General features: G+C 37.0%; 1 protein-coding gene across 1 annotated transcript in view; it reads left to right on the top strand.

Moving 5' to 3' along the window:
• The window catches only part of GPR158 (G protein-coupled receptor 158), a 476,311-nt gene that overhangs the window by 242,839 nt on the left and 207,901 nt on the right, over nt 1–25,571 (top strand). The window contains 1 exon segment of the mRNA XM_045871331.2: nt 1,151–1,177. Within this exon segment, the coding sequence (XP_045727287.1) occupies nt 1,151–1,177 (27 nt within the window).

Genomic DNA, 25,571 nt, shown 5'->3' with positions numbered 1-25,571 from the left:
ATTCCTCACATTTATGGTCCAGACATAACAGATGATTCAACACCGAAGGATTAAGGGAATAGGTTTTAGCTTATGTTCTGTGAAGGTATTTTGTATCTGGTTTACCCACATTTGTTCTCAGCTCCCACTATGTGACTGAAATAAAACATCTAAATATTTTAGAACCAGAGAATGACTATGCCATTTGCTTATAACACCACCAGGAGAAACTAGTTAACCTTTAACAACTTATCTTTATTTAATTTGCACACTCCTACTTTCTTCCTTATTTTAAAAGCCAGTGTTTTTCACTGGACCTACTTTCTCTAAGAAAAGGCAGCTTCTCTGTGTAAATCTAACTCCTGTGTTGTACACATTGCAGCCATGGAAAAGAGGCCACAGTTTTTAAAAGATGGTCTATATTTAGACATTAGCTGTGATTCAGCTTTGACCTTAGCACATACTTAACCAGACCTGACCTTCCTCAATGACAGAGCAGAAAGCTAGCTACGTGTTATAATTTGAAGTCAGTAAAGTGCGCTTTGACCAAAACTGTCTTTCCTGATGGCCTTGTCAGGTTGCAGGAAAATCCATTATTATTCACTCCTTGTCCTAAAGAAAGAATACAGCAATCTGACCAAGAATGCAAGTTATAACTTACCAGGGTCATCAACTAAGGACTGTCCAAACATTTTTTGTATTCCTTATTATTATTAAAAACATTTACTATTTATTTCTGCGTTTTAATACATTCAGTCTTTTAATCATAGTATCCAGGCAGTTCGTATTGACAGTTGTTTTCTTATGTTCTTAAGGAGCTACCCATGATTAAGGAATGACTATGGGTAGCTCTGGAACCAAGGGTAAAGAGGCATTGAAGATCCCCAAAATGAGATAACATATGTGAACCTGCAAGCATAGTACATGGCATGTGATAAGTGTTCATAGGTGTAGTTAAGTGATAAACATCAGTGATGTATGTAAAGAGATAATCCTTAAACATCACTGGTCATTAGCACTTGGTCTCACATTTTATCATATTACAATAACTAATTTTTTAAAACTAGAACTTTTGGAGAATGAATTTGACATGGGGGACAGCAGAAGTATGACAACCAGTGCTGCATTGAGAAGGGCAGTAGGAAGAATACTTGGGAGCTAGAGGCAACAGGAAGAAATTAGTTGCCTGATCAGGAGAATAGGATACAGAAAACAGGAAAGAACGTACCTCAAAGATTAAATTCACTTACTTTACAGTTCTACATCTAAAACAAGATCGGAAATCCCCACATCTGTTATTGTCATGTTATTGCATTGGAGAGAAGAGCTGAGATATAGTGCTGACGTCTTAGAGAAAATGTAACCGTGACTTAAAAATCCTGTTAAACTATGAAGTGATTTGAAATCTTTATTCAGACTAAGACCCGCAGTAAACAAAGGGCTTGTAAAGACCAACAAGAATATGTTTAAATGACATGATTTAAAATTGTGCTGACAGCCCAGAGACTGTGTTCCTGGCATCTCTCTTGAAATTGGTGGTCATATGTGAACTAATAAGATCTGACACCTGGATGGTAGCAGGATTTCAGAATAACCAAGTACTGATGTATAACTGTCTCTTCAAATCCAGGCTGTTCACTTCCAGGTTGATGAAAAAGAAGAAACTTATGACATGCTCATCTCTCTCAAATCCATCTATCTTAATATGAATTCTGTCTTCAGTGAAACCTCTTTTTTCTCTTTTCCGTAGATACATTCCCAGCCTTTCAGTCTTACTTCTCTTGTCTTTTGGATTGACTTTGGCTCATGTACCTTTCCAGAAAAACCTAATTACAAATGACCCAAACAGGGACTAAAGCAGTCCCTGTTTTGGCAACTCTTGTGTTAATGATGGGGTTGGGGGGAAGACAAGAATGTAGAGATTTTCGGGGGAGGGTGCGGAGCAAGATGGCGGAGGAGTAGGAGACCTGGATTTCCTCTCCTCTCAAGAATTCAGCTGGATAGGGATCAAACCATTCTGAACACCTACAAACTCAACAGGAGATCGAAGAAAAAAAGAGCAACAATTCTCTCATCAGAAAAGTGACCACTTTCTGGAAGGTAGGACGTGCGGAGAAGTGAATCCGAGGCGATGTTCGGGAGGATAGACGGCGGGGGAAGGGGCCTCCATCTGCCGCTTCTGGCAAGTGGTAGAACCATGGAGCACAAAATCGGAACTTTTAAAAGTCTGCTCCGCTGAGGGATGTCACTCTGGTGGCTAAGCGGGGGGTGGAACCCTCCAGGACAGTGTGGTCTCAGGACCCTCGGGGTCACAGAAAGACTGGGGGTGCCTGAGTGTGGCAGAGCTCCCAGGTATCGGAGCAGGGAAGCCGGCTGCAGAGGCGGAGCCCAGGCGCGGGCTCTCAGCTCGGGGTTGCCATAAACCGTGATCCGCGGCACAGTCGGGCCCCTGCTCCTCCAGCAGGGACCCAACAAGCGGCAGATCTGGGGAGACTCACCTTCCTCCCCCGGGAGGAGCCGCGCAGGAGTGCACCGCAGGGATCTGCTGGGTTTGGAGACTCCACCCGGGGTCGGGTGCCAGAGATAGAAACGCGCGGTCACAGGCCGGGTGAGCACGGAGTGCAGCCGGAGACCGGGGAGACGGGAGTGACTGACAGCTTTTCTCTGGGGGCTCACTGAGGAGTGGGGCCCTGAGTTCTCCGCTCCTCCGGGGCGGAAATTGGGAGGCCGCCATTTTCACTCTCCGCCTCCAAAGCTGTAGGGAAAGCTTGCAGGGAACAAAAGCCCCGGAGAGCAAACCCAAGCAGATTACTTAGCCGGGAGGGGGCAAGGGTGGGGCAATTCCGCCTCTGGCAGAGACATTTGGAAACCACGGCAACAGGCCCCTCCCCAGAAGATCAGCGAGAACAGCCAGCCAAGACCAAGTTTACTGATCAATGAGAACAACAGAACTCCAGCGCTAGGGGAATACTGCACATAGAATTCATGGCTTTTTTACCATGATTCTTTAGTCTTTCAAAGTTAATTTTTTTTAACTGTCTTTTTTTCTTTTTGAATTTTTCTTTTTCCCTTTTTCAACCAACATCTTATCAATCCCTTTTTTTTAAAAAAAATTTTTTATTTTTCATTTTTAGAGTCATGTTCTATCCCTTCATATGAAGTAGTTACCCGTATTTTTGGCTTATATATATAAGTTATTCTCTCTTTAAAATTTTGAGATAGTTTCTTCTAACAGATTAAAATATACCCTAAATCTCTAGTATATGGTGTTTTCTATTCCACTGCCTGATCACATCCTCTCCCTTTTTTTTTCTTTTTTCTTTTTTTAAATCCTCTTCTTTCTTTTTTCAAACAACTTCTTATCAATTCCTTTTATAAAATTTTTTATAATTTCCATCTTTACAATCATATTCCATCCCTTCATCATATCAACCCTTATTTTTGTACATATATAAGTTTTTCTTTCTTTAAAATTTTGGGAGGCACTTTCTTCTAAAAGACCAAAATACACCCCAAATCTAGTGTGTGGCACTGATCTATATACCAGCCTGATCATATTTGATCACATTCTGTTTTTTTGTTGTTGTTGTTTTGTTTTGTTTGTTTTTGTTTTTATCTTTATCTTTTTCTTTTTCTTTTTTTTCTTTCTCTTTTTTCTCTCTTTCCCTTTCTTTTCCCACTGCTTCAGGTCTTTTCTGATTTGTTTAGAGTATATTTTCTGGGGACGTTGTTACTCTGCTAGCATTTTGTTCTCTCATTCATCTATTCTCCTCTGCACAAAATGACAAGACGGAAAAAATCACCTCAACAAAAAGAACAAGAGGTAGTACCGACTGCCAGGGACCTACTCAATACGGACATTAGTACGATGTCAGATCTAGAGTTCAGAATCATCACTTTAAAGATACTAGCTGGGCTTGAAAAAAATATGGAAGTTATTAGAGAAACCCTTTCTGGAGAAGTAAAAGAGCTAAAATCCAACCAAGTAGAAATCAAAAAGGCTATTAATGAGGTGCAATCAAAAATGGGGGTGCTAACTGCTAGAATAAATGAGGCAGAAGAGAGAATCAGTAATATCGAAGATGAAATGATGGAAAATAAAGAAACTGAGAAAAAGAGAGATAAACAACTACTGAATCATGAGGGCAGAATTCGAGAGATAAGCGATACCATAAGATGAAACAACATTAGAATAATTGGGATCCCAGAAGAAGAAGAAAGAGAGAGAGGGGCAGAAGGTATAATGGAGCAAATTATAGCAGAGAACTTCCCTAATTTGAGGAAGGAAACAGGCATGAAAATCCAGGAAGCACAGAGAACCCCTCTCAAAATCAATAAAAATAGGTCAACACCCCGACATCTAATAGTAAAACTTATGAGTCTCAGAGACAAAGAGAAAATCCTGAAAGCAGCTCGGGAGAAGAGATATGTCACCTACAATGGTAGAAACATTAGATTGGCAACAGACCTATCCACAGAGACCTGGCAGGCCAGAAAGGACTGGCAGGATATATTCAGAGCACTAAATGAGAAAAATATGCAGCCAAGAATACTCTATCCAGCTAGGCTGTCATTGAAAATTGAAGGAGAGCTAAAAAGCTTCCAGGACAAACAAAAACTAAAGGAATTTGCAAACACAAAACCAGCCCTACAGGAAATCTTGAAAGGGGTCCTCTAAGCAAAGAGAGAGCCTAAAAGCAACATAGACCAGAAAGGAACACAGACAATATACGGTAACAGTCACCTTACAGGCAATACAATGGCACTAAATTCCTATCTTTCAATAGTTACCCTGAATGTAAATGGGCTAAATGCCCCAATCAAAAGACACAGGCTAACAGACTGGATTAAAAAACAAGACCCATCGATATGCTGTCTGCAAGAGACTCATTTTAGAACCAAAGACACCCCCAGATTGAAAGTGAGGGGGTGGAAAACCATTTACCATGCTAATGGACACCAAAAGAAAGCTGGGGTGGCAATCCTTATATCAGACAAATTAGATTTTAAACCAAAGACTGTAATAAGAGATGAGGAAGGACATTATATCCTACTTAAAGGATCTATCCAATAAGAAGATTTAACAATTGTAAATATCTATGCCCCTAACATGGGAGCAGCCAATTATATAAGGCAATTAATAACAAAAGCAAAGAAACACATTGACAACAATACAATAATAGTGGGGGACTTTAACACCCCCCTCACTGAAATGGACAGATCATCTAAGCAAAAGATCAACAAGGAAATAAAGACTTTAAATGACACACTGGACCAAATGGACTTCACAGACATATTCAGAACATTCCACCCCAAAGCAGTGGAATACACATTCTTCTCTAGTGCCCATGGAATATTCTCCAGAATAGATCACATCCTAGGTCATAAATCAGGTCTGAACCGGTACCAAAAGATTGGGATCATTCCCTGCCTATTTTCAGATCACAATGCTTTGAAACTAGAACTCAATCACAAGAGGAAAGTCAGAAAGACCTCAAATACAAGGAGGCTAAAGAGCATCCTACTGAAGAATGAATGGGTCAACCAGGAAACTAAAGAATTAAAAAAAAATACATGGAAACCAATGAAAATGAAAACACAACTGTTCAAAATCTTTGGGATGCAACAAAGGCAGTCCTAAGAGGAAAGTATATAGCAATACAAGCCTTTCTCAAGAAACAAGAAAGGTCTCAAGTACACAACCTAACCCTACACCTAAAGGAGCTGGAGAAAGAACAGCAAATAAAGCCTAAACCCAGCAGGAGAAGAGAAATCATAAAGATCAGAGCAGAAATCAATGAAATAGAAACCAAAAGAACAGTAGAACAGATCAACGAAACTAGGAGCTGGGTCTTTGAAAGAATTAACAAGATTGATAAACCCCTGGCCAGACTTATCAAAAAGAAAAGAGAAAGGACCCAAATCAACAAAATCATGAATGAAAGAGGAGAGATCACAACCAACACCAAAGAAATACAAACAATTATAAGAACATATTATGAGCAACTCTATGCCAGCAAATTAGATAACCTGGAAGAAATGGAGGCATTCCTAGAGATGTATCAACTACCAAAACTGAACCAGGAAGAAATAGAAAACCTGAACAGACCTACAACCACTAAGGAAATTGAAGCAGTCATCAAAAATCTCCCAAAAAACAAAAGCCCAGGGCCAGATGGCTTCCCAGGGGAATTCTACCAAACATTTAAAGAAGAATTAATACCTATTCTTCTGAAACTGTTCCAAAACATAGAAACGGAAGGAAAACTTCCAAACTCATTTTATGAGGCCAGCATTACCTTGATCCCAAAACCAGACAAAGACCCCATCAAAAAGGAGAATTACAGACCAATATCCCTGATGAACATGGATGCAAAAATTCTCACCAAAATACTAGCCAATAGGATCCAACAGTACATTAAAAGGATTATTCACCATGACCAAGTGGGATTTATCCCTGGGCTGCAAGGTTGGTTCAACATCCGCAAATCAATCAATGTGATACAATACATTAACAAAAGAAAGAACAAGAATCATATGATCCTCTCAATAGATGCAGAAAAAGCTTTTGACAAAGTACAGCATCCTTTCTTGATCAAAACTCTTCAGAGTAGGGATAGAGGGTACATACCTCAATATCATAAAAGCCATCTATGAAAAACCTACAGCGAATATCATTCTCAATGGGGAAAAACTGAGAGCTTTCCCCCTAAGGTCAGGAACGCGGCAGGGATGTCCACTATCACCACTGCTATTCAACATAGTATTGGAAGTCCTAGCCATAGCAATCAGACAACAAAAAGAAATCAAAGGCATCCAAATCAGCAAAGAAGAAGTCAAACTCTCACTCTTTGCAGATGATATGATACTTTATGTGGAAAACCCAAAAGACTCCACCCCAAAACTGCTAAAACTCATACAGGAATTCAGTAAAGTGGCAGGATATAAAATCAATGCACAGAAATCAGTGGCATTCCTATACACCAACAAGACAGAAGAAAGAGAAATTAAGGAGTCGATCCCATTTACAATTGCCCCCAAAACCATAAGATACCTAGGAATAAATCTAACCAAAGAGACAAAGGATCTTTACTCAGAAAACTATAAAATACTCATGAAAGAAATTGAGGAAGACACAAAGAAATGGAAAAACGTTCCATGCTCATGGATTGGAAGAACAAATATTGTGAAGATGTCAATGCTACCTAGAGCCATCTACACATTCAATGCAATTCCCATCAAAATACCATCCACTTTTTTCAAAGAAATGGAACAAATAATCCTAAAATTTGTATGGAACCAGAAAAGACCTCGCATAGCCAGAGGAATGTTGAAAAAGAAAAGCAAAGCTGGCGGCATCACAATTCTGGACTTCCAGCTCTATTACAAACTGTCATCAAGACAGCATGGTACTGGCACAAAAACAGACACATAGATCAATGGAACAGAATAGAGAGCCCAGAAATGGACCCTCAACTCTATGGTCCACTCATCTTTGACAAAGCAGGAAAGAATGTCCAATGGAACAAAGACAGTCTCTTCAACAAATGGTGTTGGGAAAATTGGATAGCCACATGCAGAAGAATGAAACTGGACCATTTCCTTACACCACACACAAAAATAGACTCCAAATGGTTGAAAGACCTCAATGTGAGACAGGAGTCCATCCAAATCCTAAAGAAGAACACAGGCAGCAACCTCTTTGACCTCAGCCGAAGCAACTTCTTCCTAGAAACATCGCCAAAGGCAAGGGAAGCAAGGGCAAAAATGAACTATTGGGACTTCATCAAGATAAAAAGCTTTTGCAAAGCAAAGGAAACAGTCAACAAAGCCAAAAGACAACCGACAGAATGGGAGAAGATATTTGCAAATGACATATCAGATAAAGGGCTAGTATCGAAAATCTATAAAGAACTCATCAAACTCAACACCCAAAGAACAAAGAATCCAATCAAGAAATGGGCAGAAGACATGAACAGACATTTTCCCAAAGAAGACATCCAAATGGCCAACAGACACATGAAAAAGTATTCAATATCGCTCGGCATCAGGGAAATCCAAATCAAAACCTCAATGAGATACCACCTCACACCAGTCAGAATGGCTAAAATTAACAAGTCAGGAAGCGACAGATGTTGGCGGGGATGCGGAGAAAGGGGAACCCTCCTCCACTGTTGGTGGGAATGCAAGCTGGTGCAGCCACTCTGGAAAACTGTATGGAGGTTCCTCAAAAAGTTGAAAATAGAGCTACCATACGATCCAGCAATTGCACTACTGGGTATTTACCCCAAAGATACAAAGTAGGGATCTGAAGGGGTACGTGCACCCCGATGTTTATAGCAGCAATGTCCACAATAGCTAAACTGTGGAAAGAGCCAAGATGTCCATCGACAGATGAATGGATAAAGAAGAGGTGGTATATATATACAATGGAATATTATGCAGCCATCAAAAGGAATGAGATCTTGCCATTTGCAATGACGTGGATGGAACTGGAGGGTATTATGTTGAGTGAAATAATTCAAACAGAGAAAGACATGTATCATATGATCTCACTGATATGAGGAATTCTTAATTGTAGGAAACAAACTGAGGGTTTGCTGGAGTGGGGGGTGGGGTGGGAGGGATGGGGTGACTGGGTGATAGACACTGGGGAGGGTATGTGCTCTGGTAAGCGCTGTGAATTGTGCAAGACTGTTGAATCTCAGATCTGTACCTCTGAAACAAATAATACAATATATGTTAAGAAAAAAAAAAGAAGAAGAAGGTAGCGGGAGGGGAAGAATGAAGCGGGGGAAATCGGAGGGGTAGACGAACAATGAGAGACAATGGACTCTGAAAAACAAACAGGGTTCTAGAGGGGAGGGGGGTGGGAGGATGTGTTAGCTGGTGGTGGGTATTGAGGAGGGCACATTCTGCATGGAGCACTGGGTGTTATGCACAATGAATCATGGAACACTTCATCTAGAACTAATGATATAATGTATGGGGATTAACATAAGAATAAAAAAAAGTCACTTATGCTGTGGCTTGTCAGGTGGCATTCTACGTTGAAAAAAAAAAAAAGAATGTAGAGATCTTAAAAAGGTATTACCTTGGGAGAAAAGAAAAAGAAGCTCTTTGAAAGCAGGTACAATATAGCGATGCTGTGCTCTAAGCAAACTGTTAAGCAAGGCTAACCTTTCTGGAATAAGTTTATCTCTCCTCTTTTTCATGGCCGGTGAGTGGGAGATACTTGGCTTTCTGTAGACTAGGTCTTGTATCAGTCTCTGATACCAACCCCAAATTTAGAACAGATTAAGGGAGCTTGAACATCACAGTCTCATTATCAGCATTATCACTTTTGCTGTTGATCTGACTTCAGCCTTGTGGTCTCATTCACTTTTGCTGTATTACAAATTGATCAGTTTTATTCCAGTTATAGTAGCACACTTATCCATCTAGTTGTGCTTTTGTTTTTGCCTCATTCATCTGCCTAGTTTTCAGTTTTCATGTCTTCCTTCATTAGTCCTGCTCATAGTGAATGGAGTCCAGTCACTCGATGTGTCTGGAAGATCTGGAAGATGGGGTGAGTTGACAGTGGAAGGGTTCCCAGTGCTGTCCACGTTCTTGGACTCTTGACTATTGCATTAAACTGTTAATCTTTGACTATATTCTTTCCAACTGTTGGGACTACTCCATACCATGTTGGACTTCCCTGGTTGTTAAGTTTCTACCAGAGCTGGATTTCTATCATAGTTTAGCACAGTAATTAAGAGCATGGTCTTTGGAGTAAGTCCAACTTGGGTTTGAATCCTGGCTCTACTACTTACTTGCACTGTGCTATATTCTTTAATTTCCCTAACCTTCATTTATGACATATGTAAAATTGGGATAATATTACGTGTTTTATAAAATTGTTATAATGATTAAATAATAAATTCAAAGTTACAATCATGGCAGTTGGCACATATTAAATGCTCAAAAATATTGTTTTTAGTTTGTATCTATTCCAGTCCCCTCTTTCCCCAAGTATCTCCCCATTTTTATTCCTTTCATCTAGTATCTGCCCCACTTCCCAGCAGAAGATCATATTTCCATGTCCCAGATTTTTTCTTTAAATCTTTAAAATGGGCCCCACTCTCATATATAATATTCAGTCATCCAAAAATCTTCCTTCTTCCTACTATCCAAAAATTTACTTCATTAGATTAAAAAATATTTCTATTACTGCTTTTATTTAGTTACATTATTTTACTTTATTGGACTGCTAATTTGATATTCACTTTTGTAGACAATCATCTTTCCCAAAATATTAAAAAAAAAAAAAACCCTCTGGCAGGGAAATTTGACTGTCAGTCATTCACAAATAATCTCATTGTAGTAGGCAGAATGATGTCAGTTCCCAGCCCCCAAAGATGTGCATGTTCCCATTTTTATAATCTGTGACTGTATTACCTCAGATGGCAAAAAGGGACTTTGCTGATGTGATTAAGTTACAGACCTTGAGATGAGAAGATAATCCTCGATTATTGGGACCATTTTAATCATATCAGTCCCAAATAGCAGAAAACTTTCCTGGCTGTAGTCAAGAGACAGAAGTGAGGGCACAAGAGTCAGAGAAATACTACATTGCAGGGTTTGAAGATGGAGAAATAAACTCACCCAAGGAATGTAGGTGGTCTCAGGAAACTGGAAGAGGCAAGGAAATGGAATCTTCTCTAGATCCTCCAGGAAAAAATAAATATAGCCCTGCTGACACCTTGATTTTAGCCAAGTGAGACCCATGTCAGACTTCTGACCTATAGAAGTATAAGAATGAATATAACTATATTATATTTCATTTAAGAAGCAATATAAATTTGTGTTGTTTTAAGACACTGAGTTTGTGGGAATTTCTTATAGCAGCAATAGAAAACTAGTACACTCAGTTAGCTTGCTTCCCACCCAACATTCATTCCAGTGTTCACAGTAGGCCGTAGTGCTTTCTCTAGAGGAAATTGTTGAAAATTCCAAATAATTGACTCAGAACAATTTATAATCTGGTGGGTCTTTGAGTCATTCATACTTGGGTTTAAATCTTGTGTCCACTTACTAGCAGGAGAATTGGGCAAGTTTCTCATACATTCTGAGATTCTCTTTCCATATTCATAAAGCAGGAATAGTGGAATCTATTCCTTGCCTATTGTGAGGAAGGAGTAAATGAGATGACATATCATATCCCAAAATGGTGGTGATTGTTATATTAATGTGAATATGGAGAATTTAGTCCTTTTGTTTATAGTATTTATATATTGGATGTTGTAGGGATTGAATGAGTAAAGTGTCTACGGGCAAAAAATCCATTTGTGTTTTATAATTTTATAAGTCATATCAGAATCTTTCTAAGATCTAAATGGTATTTTTGTCCAAAGAAAAATACTACTAAAAATGTTGGAGACAATAGAAAAATGATAAAATGTATAGGTAAGCATATATCAAGGTAGGGAAAAGCTTGAACTCTGACTATATTCATGGTGAGGAAATATAAATTTTAAAATGCATGCACTGGGCTTTATATTGAACTTATTTTCACAACTAGCCATTCGTGATGCAAGTATATGATGGTATATTAGCTAATCCTGATTTTAGGATATGCAAATATACATTCATGTCCTAACAGTAGGAATCTTTTTGGATAGCAGTCTATATATAAGCATATTCAGCTAACTCTTCTCTCCATGTGGATATTATAGATATTGAACCAAATATACATAGAAATCTCCTGATTGTGTTGGTTACTCATGTACATGTACCTTTTTCCACTTAATTTTTGGATGTGATTTTAACAACCTGAAGACTGGAGGCAGATTATTTCATCATCCTAAACCATGAAATAACAAATAACAAATATATCTTCCCATGGTTAGCTAATTGCAGCATCTTAACTACAAACCTTGGTGGATGAATATGTTCCCTCTAGTTCTTCTCTCCCCAACGCCCTGATTCTAATGAAGAAGCAAATATGTGTATGGAAAGAAAGGAGATGTTTAACCTAATGATGATTTCAGATGAGCATTATTTGTACCTAGAGCTAATGTTGAACTCTCATTGTCTGAATTGATTCTGTTACTTTGAGCTGAATTACGTTTATTGTTTTTGATCCATCTTTTTCTCATGCCTGTAGAATGGAAGGAGGAGGGGGTTTTGGCAAATGGGCACATGGGCTAGTCTTGCAAAGGTCTGGCCTCTATCTTCCTCTGCCAGAAACAGTTCCTATCACTGAGGGCTACAGTACCTCCAATAAGGGACCTCTGATTGGTTTGTTGATTGATTTATGTCCAAAAAATCCATCTGCCAAAAAATATTACTGAGCACCAACTGTCCCAGACATTCTTTTAAGCAGTGCAAGAAAAAAGTGTCTAAGCTTCCAGGACAGACCCACATCTTCCCAGAACATATTGCAATACCCACAAACAACAAATGAAGGCAGTCTTGAGTAAAATACAACTCAGTGTTCAATATTAATAAATAGGGTCAAATGTAAGAGCTTTAAGATTTAACTGGCCTTAAAAGGTAGTCGTGTTTTCTCTCCATACTCCAAATATTCAAATATTACCTTTTTGCTCTTGTGAAAACAGTTTTATACTTCTGACACTTAAGAATCTTACTCAGCAAAACACTTGATATTTCTATCTGATGTTTGTACTGAAATTTATAATTTCTACTTCAATCTACCCTACCCACTTCAACTCATTCTTTTCTAAATCAGAAACTCTGTACTTTTCTTCCATAAAATGTAAGAAGAAAATTTTCTGTTGTACCTTTTGACAGTAGGTACCACAAGTCATAAAAATGTGGGTACATTTTGATCTATCAGTTCTATACTTCTATTCCAAGGAAATATCAATCTAGGAGATTAAGAAAGTTGTATATTTTTTATAAAAGACAAAGAAGAGCGAAGAAAAGTACCCCTTTAATTTGTTCATTAGTTGAATCTTTAGAAAACCAAACCAAAAAACTGATACTTTAAGAAAATTTTTGAAAAGTTTTAGTGTTTCATTAGCAATGACCAAATTTACCCTTGGGTTTTTATGGTAGATGACAAAATTTCTCAGTGGACACCCAATGTAATTTTTGTTTTGGTAGAAGGCATTCAAATAAAACTTTGCCACATAAGTTTTCTAATGTTACCTACTAATTTCATTTGCAATTCTCATGACAGTATTACCTTGTTGAAGGAGAAAGTTTAAGTTACTGCATTATTTGTAATATTATTTGTAAGGACAACTTCTAATTTTAATAATGCAGTTTAATCTTTCCTGAACTTTTTTTTTGTGGAAATTGGTATTGCTATGGGAATGACAGCACTATTTTTTTTTTATTATGTTCAGTTAGCCACTGTATAGTACATCATTAGTTTTTGATGGAGTGTTCAATGATTCATTAGTTACGTATAACACTCAGTGCACATCACAACACGTGCCCTCCTTAATACCCATCACCCTGTTACCCCCTCCTCTCAACTCCCTCCCCTCTGAGACCCTCAGTTCATTTCCTGGGGTCCATAGTCTCTCATGGTTCATCTCCCTCTCTGATTTCTCCCTGTTCAGATTTCCCTCCCTTCTCCTGTGGTCCTTCATGCTATTCCTTATGTTCCACATATGAGTGAAACCATATGATAATTGACTTTCTCTGCTTGACTTATTTCACTTAGCATAATCCCCTTCAGTTCCATCCATGTTGATGCAAATGGTCAGTATTCATCTTTTCTGATGGCTGAATAATATTCCATTGTATATATGTACCACATCTTCTGAAATTCAGATTTAACAAAGTGAAGGGATGACTAAGAAAATTATTAAAAACTATGTCTCTGCATTTTTTGTTATTTTGAATTGTCTAATTTATTTCAATAGATTTTTTTTAAATCTCCAAATAGAGTGAAATATTTAGAAAAGCATTGTTAATACTGTTAACTGTTCTAATATATGAATATCAAAAAGCAGTACAAAGTTTAAAAGGACAGCATAAAAATGAAGGACTCACTATGGAATCATCTCTACTTTCTAGTTTAATGATAGAAAGTATTACACTTTATTATTCAATGTAAAATAATGTAGCCAACAGTAACATACAGGTACAGGATTTAATATTTATTATATGCATCTATTATACATTATTTTTCATAGCAGTATGTTTGTTGTGTTATTACAATCTTAAAATTTTACTGATTCATACTTTGTAAAACAAAAATGTTATGAAACATCGAAACTTGCAAACTGATCAGAGTTTTTTGGAAGACTAGAAATTTTTTTTTTTTCATTTCCAAGAGTATGGATTTAATTTTCTGGAATGAGATTCTCTTATCAGTATTTATTTCTTTTTTTTATTATGTTAAGTTAGCCAACATATAGTACATCATTAGTTTTTGTTGTAGTGTTCTTCATTAATAATGTTCCAAATCAGAGACTAGAGACATGGCACCTAAATGCAATGCATCATCTAGATTTCATCCTGGTTGGATGAAAATAGCTACAAAAGAAATAAATGAGAATTTATGGAATTTTAATATGGACTATTCATAAAAAAATATTGTATAAGTATTAAATCTCCCAACTTTGATAATCATAATGTAGATTTACATGAGAATGCTCTTTTCTTAGGATGTACAAACTGAAGTATTTATGAGTAAAGGGACACAATATCTCTAATTTACTCTCAAATGGGTCAGAAGAAGTAGTGTACATGTAAATCTATAAACATCTATCAATCTGTCCAGGGAATGATAATGTAAATGCTATAGAATATAAATAGTGGATCTGGGTAAATAATATATGGATTTTTTTCCCATTTTTGTTATGTTTTGTAAATTTAAGGTGTATAGCATATTACTTTGATACATTTCTTTATTTTAATATGATTTCCATTGAGGCAATATTTGTTACATTACATCATTATAGTACAATATTATTATCTATATTCATTATACTATGTACTAGAGCTCTACAGCTTATATACTACTCGTTACAAGTTTGTAATCTTAAACACCATCAGTCTTATCGTCCTCAACCCCATCTCCTGGTAACTGCCACTTTGATCTCTATTTTTTAAGGTTTTGACTTTTTTGGATTCCACATAAAAGTGATATCATACTGTACTTTTCTTTCTCTGTCTGATTTATCTCTTGTAGAATAATCCATCTATGGTGTCAGAAATGTCAGGATATTCCCCTTTCTCATAGCTGAATAATACTCCCTTGTGCACATATACCACATTTTTAATGTATATGTATGGAATTTATTTGTACCATTCTTGCATCTTTCCTGTACATTTCAAATTATATCAAAATTAAAAGTTAAAAAATCTAATTTTTAGAACATTGTTTTAATTCAGAGGTCTGAAATTTTTCAACACTTATAGCATTGATGAGTTAATTAGGTCTTTGGGATTTGGAGCAAAAATTCACTTTGTTATTCACTGCTATCTTAAAGGGTCACAAATTTAAAATATGTTTTTATTATAAAAATATTACATGTTCATTAAAGAAAATTTTGGAGTGTATAGAAAAGAATTTCAAAAGCCATTTGAAATCTGTTGATAATTTCATTCTTTAAGTTTATTGTTTTTATAAAATGTGTGTACATATGATCTTTCTGAAAACTTGGTATTATATTTATTTAATATAATACATAGTCTTCTTGAATGTAATTTTAATAGCTCCATAGCATTCCATTGAGTAAATGTACTGTGATTTACTTACCCATTCTAAAGTTTCTATTTTTACTAGTTTATATAAATATAAAACTATACTTAATTAAAAACGCCCCGAAGTTTTGTGTTTTTCTGAGATCAGTGTAGTAAAATTAAAGTAAGCAAAAAGGTTAACATATTGTTCACAAATTTCACAATTTATCCCACCAGGCTCATGTTTACAGGTGAATATTTGATTCCTCAGATATCCTCTGGTGCCACTATAAGCTTCTCCCAATGTCCTTTTTTATATTTTTGCTCAAGGCAGCATACTTGATCATCCATATAATGAGCTGAAAAGCTGCTATCGATTGCCAAATCTCATAGCTCTTCATATTTGTCATTTGTTTTCAGGAAGCATTTGTTTTATCTGAAAGTTCCAGGTGTTATCTTCATTTTTAAGCTTTAGCAAAGCAGATTGGGATTCTGTGCATGGAGGATGTTTTTAAGTTGCTCAGAACTGAGATTCCCAAATCAAATTATCCTCCAAGATGATTTCTAAACACACTTTCCCATACGTTCCAAAGACACCTGTAATAACTCCTATTCCCAACATATTTTTCCAATTTGTGTCTAGCATTTTGAAAAATACCATTTTGAATGAATTCTTAAGCATAAATGATTTGAGAGCCTGAAGATTTGTTGGGTTGAATATTTTCAGCTATACACTTGTATTGCATTTATTCATTTTGGAAGAGCACTTTCATCATTAGCAATTATTTGCTGAGTATTCAATATGTATAAAATACTGTGTTCAGTGCTGAGTGCATAAAGAGATATAAATCATGACCCCTGTCCTCTAGGAACTTAAATTTTTAAGCCATCATAAATTAAGGTACCATTTAGTAAATTAACAAAAAGCCCATTATTATTATTTAGTAGTAGTATGATTTCTACTAGCTGCATATATTCCCTTGTCCTGGATAGAGAACTTCAGCATAAATTGGTAACATGTTTTTGGAACCAGAAGATTATTTAATCATGCTTTGAGTCCTATAGGAAGTACCGAATGTAGAAAGTTCTATCTGTAATAATAGCTTTTTTGCACTTTAGAAATCGGGTCTCTGACTTGTGGTTTTTCTTTCTCTCCATTTTACCACTTTGTGTCCCTTACAGAATCTCGTGATTTTTCATATTCAAATAAAGTTAAGACATTTATTAAAGAGGAAATTTCTCATGAAAGCACTTCACTATTCAACATTTGTGGGTTGATCTTCTGATACTTCTGAGAACAAAGAATAAAATGTGATCATAATTTATTTTCTAACAAATTGCTTTTATCCACAAATATTGAAGCATTCGTCTAACCAACATAATTTAGTATTACCTATATGAAGAAATACAGAATGGTTTGGACTTGTCAATTTCCAGCGTTAAATCTAGCTGCTACTATGTTAGTAGACATAATACCTGTAACTTATTTCAGCCTTACCTGGGGAAGATAACGCAGTGTATGAGCTTTTTCTGTTGTATGTCCTGCACTCATGGTTGTATTTTATGGCCCAGTATACTGGATCTTTTGTAATATTAATCTAGGTTGGAAAATATAAAATGATTGTCCTATTCTTATTGCTCTCACAGCTTATTTGGGTACAGCATATACATCTGTAGAACTTTAGCCATAGGCAGAGTTAGAAGAACACAGGCAGAGGGGCACCTGGGTGGCTCAGTCGTTAAGCGTCTGCCTTCGGCTCGGGTCATGATCCCAGAGTCCTGGGATCGAGCCCCGCATCAGGCTCCCTGCTCAGCGGGAGGCCTGCTTCTCCCTCTCCCACTCCCCCTGCTTGTGTTCCCTCTCTTGCTGTCTCTCTCTCTATCAAATAAATAAATAAATAAAATTAAAAAAAAAAAAGAACACAGGCAGATAAACATAGTCACAAGGACTTGGAGCATCAGGAAAAGAAGTGAATAGAGCCAGAGTGCATTAGGCATGAAAAGTCCTCTATGTTGGTGTAGATCTGGATAATAGTTTGGTGAAGAGAATAATGGGAGAGAGTAGATAAGTTTAAGTCCAGCTTTGGACAGCAGGAATGGACTGTTCAACAGTACCGTCTGAGATGATTGTGTTCCTCAATGCTACCTTGCATTCAGTAGGTTGCAATAGGTTGAATATAGACAAGTAACTCAGTCTCCCCAGCAAATCAGGATTGGGAGACATTACGATCACTGTGAAAGAACCTTTATTTATGTGAATAACAAAATATATCAATGTAGAGGGGACCGTAATTAGGAAATAAAGATGAGCAACAAAATTGGACTAGTGAAAGAATTGTGTCTCTATCATAATACAGAAATGATGTCTAAGTCTCATTTAGGAATAAGCTTTTCTGGTAAGAGAAAGAAGGATGGAAGAGAGGCTAATTTTTGTTAATTATATAAATGTAATACACAATAAATTTCAGAAAGAATGTATTCCTTATTTTAAAGTTCTGTACTTCCAATTAGTTAACATACAGTGTTACATTAGTTTCAGGTGTACAGTATAGTGATTTAACACTTCCACATCACCCTGTGCTCATCACAAGTACCCTCCTTAACCCCCATCACCTATTTAACCCATTGCCCACACACCTCCCCTCTAGTAACCATCAGTTCTCTATACTTGAGAGTCTGTTTCTTGGTTTGTCTGTCTGTCTGTCTCTCTTCCTGTTTTTCCCTTTGCTCGTTTGTTTTGTTTCTTAAATTCCACATATGAGTGAAATCAAATGGTATTTGTCTTTCTCTGACTGACTTATTTCACTTAGCATTATACTCTAGCTCCATCCATATCATTGCAAATGGCAAGATTTTATTCTTTTTCCTGGCTGAGTAATATTTCATTATATATATCTCACATTCACTATATATATCTCACATTTATTATATATATCTCACATTCATTATCTATATCTCACATCTTCTTTATCCATTCATCAATCCATGGACACTTGGGCTGTTTTCATGATTTGGCTATTGTAAATAATGCTGGTATAAACATCAGGGTGCATGTATCCCTTTGAATTATGTTTTTGTATTCTTTGGGTAAATACCTCATAGTGCAGTTGCTGGATTGCAATAGGATAGTTCTATTTTTAACTTTTTTTTAGAGGGGGAGGGGGAATAAGAAGAAGAGGGAGAGGGAGAACCTTAGGCAGGCTCCATGCCAGTGTAGAGCCCAATGCAGGGCTCGATTGCACAACCCTGAGATCATGACCTGAACACAAATCAAGAGTCGGATGCTTAACTAACTGGGCCACCCAAGCACCCCTATTTTTAGCTTTTTAAGGAACCTCCATACTGTTTTCCAGAGTGGCTGTTCCAGTTGGTATTCCTACCAACATTGCAGGATTGTTCCTTTTTCTCCACATCCTCAACAACACCTGTGGTTTTTTTGTTTTGTTGATGTGAACCATTCTCACAGGTATGAGGTGATATCTCATTGTGATTTTGATTTGCTGTTCCCTGATGATTAGTGATGTTGAGCATCTTTTCATGTGTCTGTTGGCCATCTGTATATCTTCTTTGGAGAAATGTCTGTTTATCTCTTCTGCCCATTTTTAAATTGGATTATATGGTTTTTGGGTGTTGAGTTTTATAAGTTCTTTATATATTTTGGATATTAGCCCTTTAGTGGATATGTCATTTGCAAATATCTTCTCCCATTCTGTAGGTTGTCTTTTAGTTTTGTTGATTTTTTTTCACTGTGCAAAAGCTTTTTTGCTTTTGTTTCCCTTGCCTCAGGAGACATATGTAGAAAGAAGTTGCTATGGCGGATGTCAAAGAGGTTATTGCCAGTGTTCTCCTCTAGCATATTTCTGGTTTCCTGTCTCACATTGAGGTCTTTCATTGATTTTAAATTTATTTTTCTGTATGGTGTAAGAAAGTGGTCCAGTTGCATTCTGTTCCATATGGCTGTCCAGTTTTCCCAACACCATTGTAGAAGATTCACCATGTAGTTGAGGATTTATTTCTGGGTTTTGTATTCTGTTTCATTGATCTCTGTGTCTATTTTTGTGCCAGTACCATATGGTTTTGATTACTACAGCTTGTAATATAACTTCGAAGTTTGGAATTGTGGTGCCTCCAGCTTTGGTTTTCTTTTTCAAGATTGCTTTGGCTATTTGGGGTCTTGTGGTTCCATACAAATTTTAGGATTGTTTATTCTAGCTCTGTTGTTGGTATTTTGATGGGATACCATTAAATGTGTAGATTGCTTTGTGTAGCATGGACATTTTAAAAATATTTGTTCTTGGGGCGCCTGGGTGGCTCAGCCATTAAGCGTCTGCCTTCGGCTCAGGTCATGATCCCAGGGTCCTGGGATCGAGCCCCTCATTGGGCTCCCTGCTCGGCAGGAAGCCTGCTTCTCCCTCACCCACTCCCCCTGTTTGTGTTCCCTCTCTCACTGTGTCTCTCCCTGTCAAATAAAAAAAATCTTTAAAAAAATAAATAAATAAAAATAAATAAATAAAAATAAAAATATTTGTTCTTCCAGTCCATAAGTATGGGATGTCTCCATTTCTTTGTGTCATTTTCAGTTTCTTTCATCAGTGTTTTATAGTTTTCACAGTACAAGTCTTTCATCCCTTTGGTTAGGTTTATTCCTAGATATCTTACTATTTTTGGTACAAATGTAAATGGGATTGTTTTCTTAATTTCTTTCTCCTGCTTCATTATTGGTGTATAGAAATGCAACAGATTTCTGTATGTTGATTTTTTTATCCTGTGACTTTACTGAATTTGTGCATCAGTTCTAGCAGTTTTTTGGTGGAGTCTTTCAGGTTTCCTATATAGAGTATCATGTCATCTGCATATAGTGAAAATTTTATTTCTTCCTTGCTGATTTGAATACCTTTTATTTCTTTTTGTTGTCTGATTGCTGTGGCTAGGACTTCCAGTACTATGTTGAATAAAAGTGAGAGTGGACATTCCTGTCTTGTTCCTGATCTTAGGGGAAAAGTTCTCAGTTTTTCTGCATTAAGGATGATGTTAGCTGTGGATTTTTCATACGTGGCCTTTATTAATTTGAGGTATGTCCCCTCTAAAGCTACTTTGTTGAGGATTTTTACAAATGGATGCTGTATTTTGTCAAATGCTTTTTCTGCACCTACTGAAATGATCATATGGTTCTTATCCTTTTTCTTATTGATGTGATATATCACATTGATTTGTGAACATTGAACCACCCTTGCAAGCCAGAATAAATCCTACATGATTGTGGCAAATGATTTTTTTAATATATTGTTGAATTCAGTTTGCTAGTATTTTATTAAGGATTTTTGCGTCTGTGGTCATCAGGGATATCAGCCTGTAGTTCTCCTTTTTAATGGTGTCTTTATCTGGTTTTGGTATCAGGATAATGCTGGGCTCATAGAATGAATTTGGAAGTTTTCTTCCTTTTCTGTTTTTGGAATATTTTGAGAAGATTAGGTATTAACCCTTCTTTAAATGTTTGGTAGAATTCGTCTATGAAGCCATCTGGTCCTGGACTTTTGTTTTTTGGGAGTTTTTTGATTATTGATTCAATTTCTTTGATGGTTATTGGCCTGTTCAACTTTTCTATTTCTTCCTGTTTCAAGTTTGGTAGTTTACATGTTTCTAGGATTTTACTCATTTCTTCTAGGTTGTCCAGTTTGTTGACATATAGTTTTTCATATTATTTCATAATTGTATTTCTATTGTGTTGGTTATTTCTCCTCTCTCATTTGTGATTTATTTATTTGAGTCCTCTCTCTTTTTTTTTTCTTGATAAGTCTGGCTAAAGGTTTATCAATCTTATTGATCTTTTCAAAGAACCAGCTCCTGGTTTCATTGATTGGTTCTAATGTTTTTTTAGTTTTTATTTCTGCTCTAGTCTTTATTCTTTCCTTCATGAAGCTGCTGATTTTAGGTTTTGTTTGTTATTCTTTTTTTAGTCTCCTAGGTATAAGGTTAAGTTGTTTGAGATTTTTCTTGCTTCTTGAGGTAGGCCTGTATTGCTATAAACTTCCCTCTTAGAACTGCTTTTGCTGTATCCCAAAGGTTTTGGACCATCATGTTTTCATTTTCATTTTTTCCCATGTACTTTTTGTTTGTTTGTTTTTCTTTTTTTTTTAATTTTATTTTATTATGTTATGTTAGTCACCATATAATACATCATTAGTTTTTTTTTATTCTTATGCTAATCCCCATACATTACATCATTAGTTTTAGATAAAGTGTTCCATGATTCATTGTTTGTGCATAACACCCAGTGCTCCATGCAGAATGTGCCCTCCTCAATACCCACCACCAGGCTAACCCATCCTCCCACCCCCCTCCCCTCTAGAACCCTCAGTTTGTTTTTCAGAGTCCATCGTCTCTCATGGTTCGTCTACCCCTCTGATTTCCCCCGCTTCATTCTTCCCCTCCCGCTACCTTCTTCTTCTTCTTCTTCTTTTTTTCTTAACATATATTGCATTATTTGTTTCAGAGGTACAGATCTGAGATTCAACAGTCTTGCACAATTCACAGCGCTTACCAGAGCACATACCCTCCCCAGTATTGGAAGTCCTAGCCACAGCAATCAGACAACAAAAAGAAATAAAAGGCATCCAAATCGGCAAAGAAGAAGTCAAACTCTCACTCTTTGCAGATGATATGATACTTTATGTGGAAAACCCCATCATTAGTTTTTCATGTAGTGATCCACGATTCATTGTTTTCATGTAACATGCACTTTCACATTTCCCCTTTTATTTCCTAGTTTATCCATCCATTGTTTAGCAGCATGTTATTTAACCTCCAGGTATTTCTGGTCTTTCCAAATTTTTTCTTGTGGTTGACTTCTAGTTTCATAACATTGTGATTTCAATCTTCTTGAATTTGTTGAGGCTTGTTTTGTGGGCTAATACGTGATCTATTCTGGAGAATGTTCCATGTTCATTTCATGTTCCATTGAAAAGAATGTGTATTCTACTGTTTTAGGATGGAATGTCCTGAATATGTCTGTTAAATCCATCTGGTCCAGTGTGTCATTCAAAGCCATTGTTTCCTTGTTGATTTTCTGTTTAGATGATCTGTCCATTGATGTAAGTGTGGTGTTAAAATTCCCTACTCTCGGGCGCCTGGGTGGCTCAGTTGGTTAAGCGACTGCCTTCAGCTCAGGTCATGATCCTGGAGTCCCGGGATCGAGTCCCACATCGGGCTCCCTGCTCGGCGGGGAGTCTGCTTCTCCCTCTGACCCTCCTCTCTCTCATGCTCTCTGTCTCTCATTCTCTCTGTCTCAAATAAATAAAAAATAAAATCTTTAAAAAAAATAAAAATAAATAAAAATAAAGTTCCCTACTCTCATTATATTATTGATTCGTTCCTTTAGGTTTGTTATTAACTGTTTTATGTATTTGGATGCATAAATGTTTATAATTATTATATCTTCTTTATTATTATATAGTGTCCTCCTTTGTCTCTTGTTACAGTCTTTGTTTTAAAGTCTGTTTAGTCCGATAAGTATTGCTACTCCAGCTTTCTTTTGACATCCATTTATATAATAGATGTTTCTCCATCTCCCCATTTTCAATCTGCAGTTGCCTTTATGTCTAAATGAGTCTCTTATAGGCAGCATATGGATAGGTCTTTTTTTTTTTTAATCCATTCTGTCACCCTGTGTCTTTTGATTGGAGCATTTAGTCCATTTACACTCAGAATAATTATTGATAGGTATATATTTATTGCCATTTTATTACTTGTTTGTTTTCTTTTTCTGGGGATTTTCTTCGACCATTTCTTTCTCTGTTTCATGGTTTGCTGATTTTCATTAATGATATATTTGCATTTCTTTCTCGTTATACTTTGCATATTTATTAGTGGTTTTTAATACATGATTACCATTAGTTTTATATATAACCTCTTCTGCATATAGAAGTCTATATTAAGTTGATGGTCGTTTAAGTTTGAGCCCGTTCTTTTCTCCTCTCCTCCCCACATTTTATGTATGTGTTATTATATTTTATATCCCTTTTTTGTCAGTACCTTGGGACTGATTTTTTTACAGAAATATTTTTACTGCTTTGTGTTTCCTACCTTCATACTGTCACATTTGGTCTTTCCTTTCCACTCAGAGTCCCCTTTAGTATTTCTCACAGGGCTGGTTTAGTGGTCATGAACTCCTTTAGTTTTTGTTTGTCTGGGAAACTCTGTATCTCTCCGTCTAGTCTGAATGATAGCCTTGCTGGATAGAGTATTCTTGGCTGCAGATTTTTCTCAGTCAGCACTTTGAGTATATCAGGCCACTCCTTTCTGGCTTGCCAAGTTTTTGTTGAGAAATGTCCAGCTAGCCCTATGGGTTTTCTCTTATAAATTACTTATTTCTTTTGTCTTGCTGCTTTAAAATTTTTTCTTTATTATTATGTTTTGCAAATTTAATTATAGTATGTCTTGGTGTGGATCTGCTTTTGTTGATTTTGATGAGAGTTCTCTGTGCCTCCTGGATCTGGCTGTTTCCTTTCCCAGATTAGGGAAGTTTTCAGCAATTATTTCTTCAAATAAATTTTCTGCTTCCTTTTCTTCCTCTTCTTATTCTGTGACCCCTATAATACAAATGTTATTATGTTTGATGGAATCTGAGTTCCCTAAGTCTATTCTCGTTTTACATACTTCTTTTTTCTGTACTTCATCTTGATTACTTTCCATCATTCTGTCTTCTAGGTCACTAATTCATTCCCCTGCTTCTTCCATTGTGATGTTCATTCCATCAGTGTGTTTTTCATTTCATTTATTGAGTCCTTTATCTCTGCTATGTTATTCCTTATCTCTGTGTTAAGGGTCTCACTAATGTCTTCCATACTTTTCTCAAGTCCAGTGAATATCCTAATGATCATTGCTTTAAATTCTCTATCAGGCATGTTACTTATATCTGTTTCACTTAGATCTCTGGCCATGACCTTGTCCTGTTCTTTCATTGGGGATAAATTTTTCTATCTCCTCATTTTTTCTGCCTCTCTGTGTCTGTTTCTGTATGTTAAGAAGGTCAGCTATGTCGTCTGCTCTTGAAAGTAGTGACTTTATGAAGAAGAGTCCCTGGAGTGCCCTGCAGTGCAGTGTCCAGTGTTCTCAGAACCTGGCACTTAGGAGAGTATCCTGTGTGTGTTGCTTATGCCCTGCTGTTGTGTCTGAGTCACTTTTTAAGTGAAGTCATCTGCACTGACTCTCTACCTCTTATGGGCTGTGCTTATTCTCTGTGGTGTTAGTGGGACCCAGCCTTTCAGGGGGGCATGCCTGCCAAGGAACTTGGGAGCGGGGCAGGGGTGTTAGCAAAATTTGCATTGGGCCACTTGTCCTAGGTCAGATCCCCTGAAATGATGTGCCAGCTAAGGGCCAAGGTGGCTGGGGGTGCATCATATTGGGTAGGTTTGGCATGCAGTGGCAGCCGTGCATCTGGCAGCTGAGTGAGGCTTATATGCTAACAAAATTTGCCCTGAGCCCAGGGCTGAGGCTAGCAGACTTGGAGTATACAAGTCCTCAGGTGCACTGCTAGCAGGTTAGATAGCAAGTGTCTGGAGCAACACTTCCTGCAGGTGGCTCTATGTGTATGCTGGGAGGCAGGGTAGGAAAATGGCAACTGCCAGCTCCCTCATTTCTGGAGAAGTCCCCCAACATGCTCTGAAATCAGAATGGATAACTCTTATCTCCTTCAAATCTTTGCTCTGATAATCACCTTTAGAATGAGATCTACCTTAACTACTTACTTAAAATTGCAGCTCCCATCTCCAGTACATCTGATTCCCCTGACCTTGCTCTACTCATTTTTCCTCTTGGCACTTCTCAGTTTTACATATAGTGTTATTTACCTGTTATGTTGATTGGTTGTGTCTATTTTCCTTAGTAGAACATAAATTCCACAGGCACAGAGATCTTTGTTTTGTTCACTGATTTATTCCAGTAAAATA

Source organism: Mirounga angustirostris, unplaced genomic scaffold (assembly GCF_029215605.1).
Source record: "Mirounga angustirostris isolate CCGP_5_RB_7025 unplaced genomic scaffold, mMirAng1.0.hap1 SCAF_5, whole genome shotgun sequence".
Taxonomy (NCBI): Eukaryota; Metazoa; Chordata; class Mammalia; order Carnivora; family Phocidae; genus Mirounga; species Mirounga angustirostris.
This window is presented reverse-complemented; position numbering and strand designations above follow the sequence as displayed.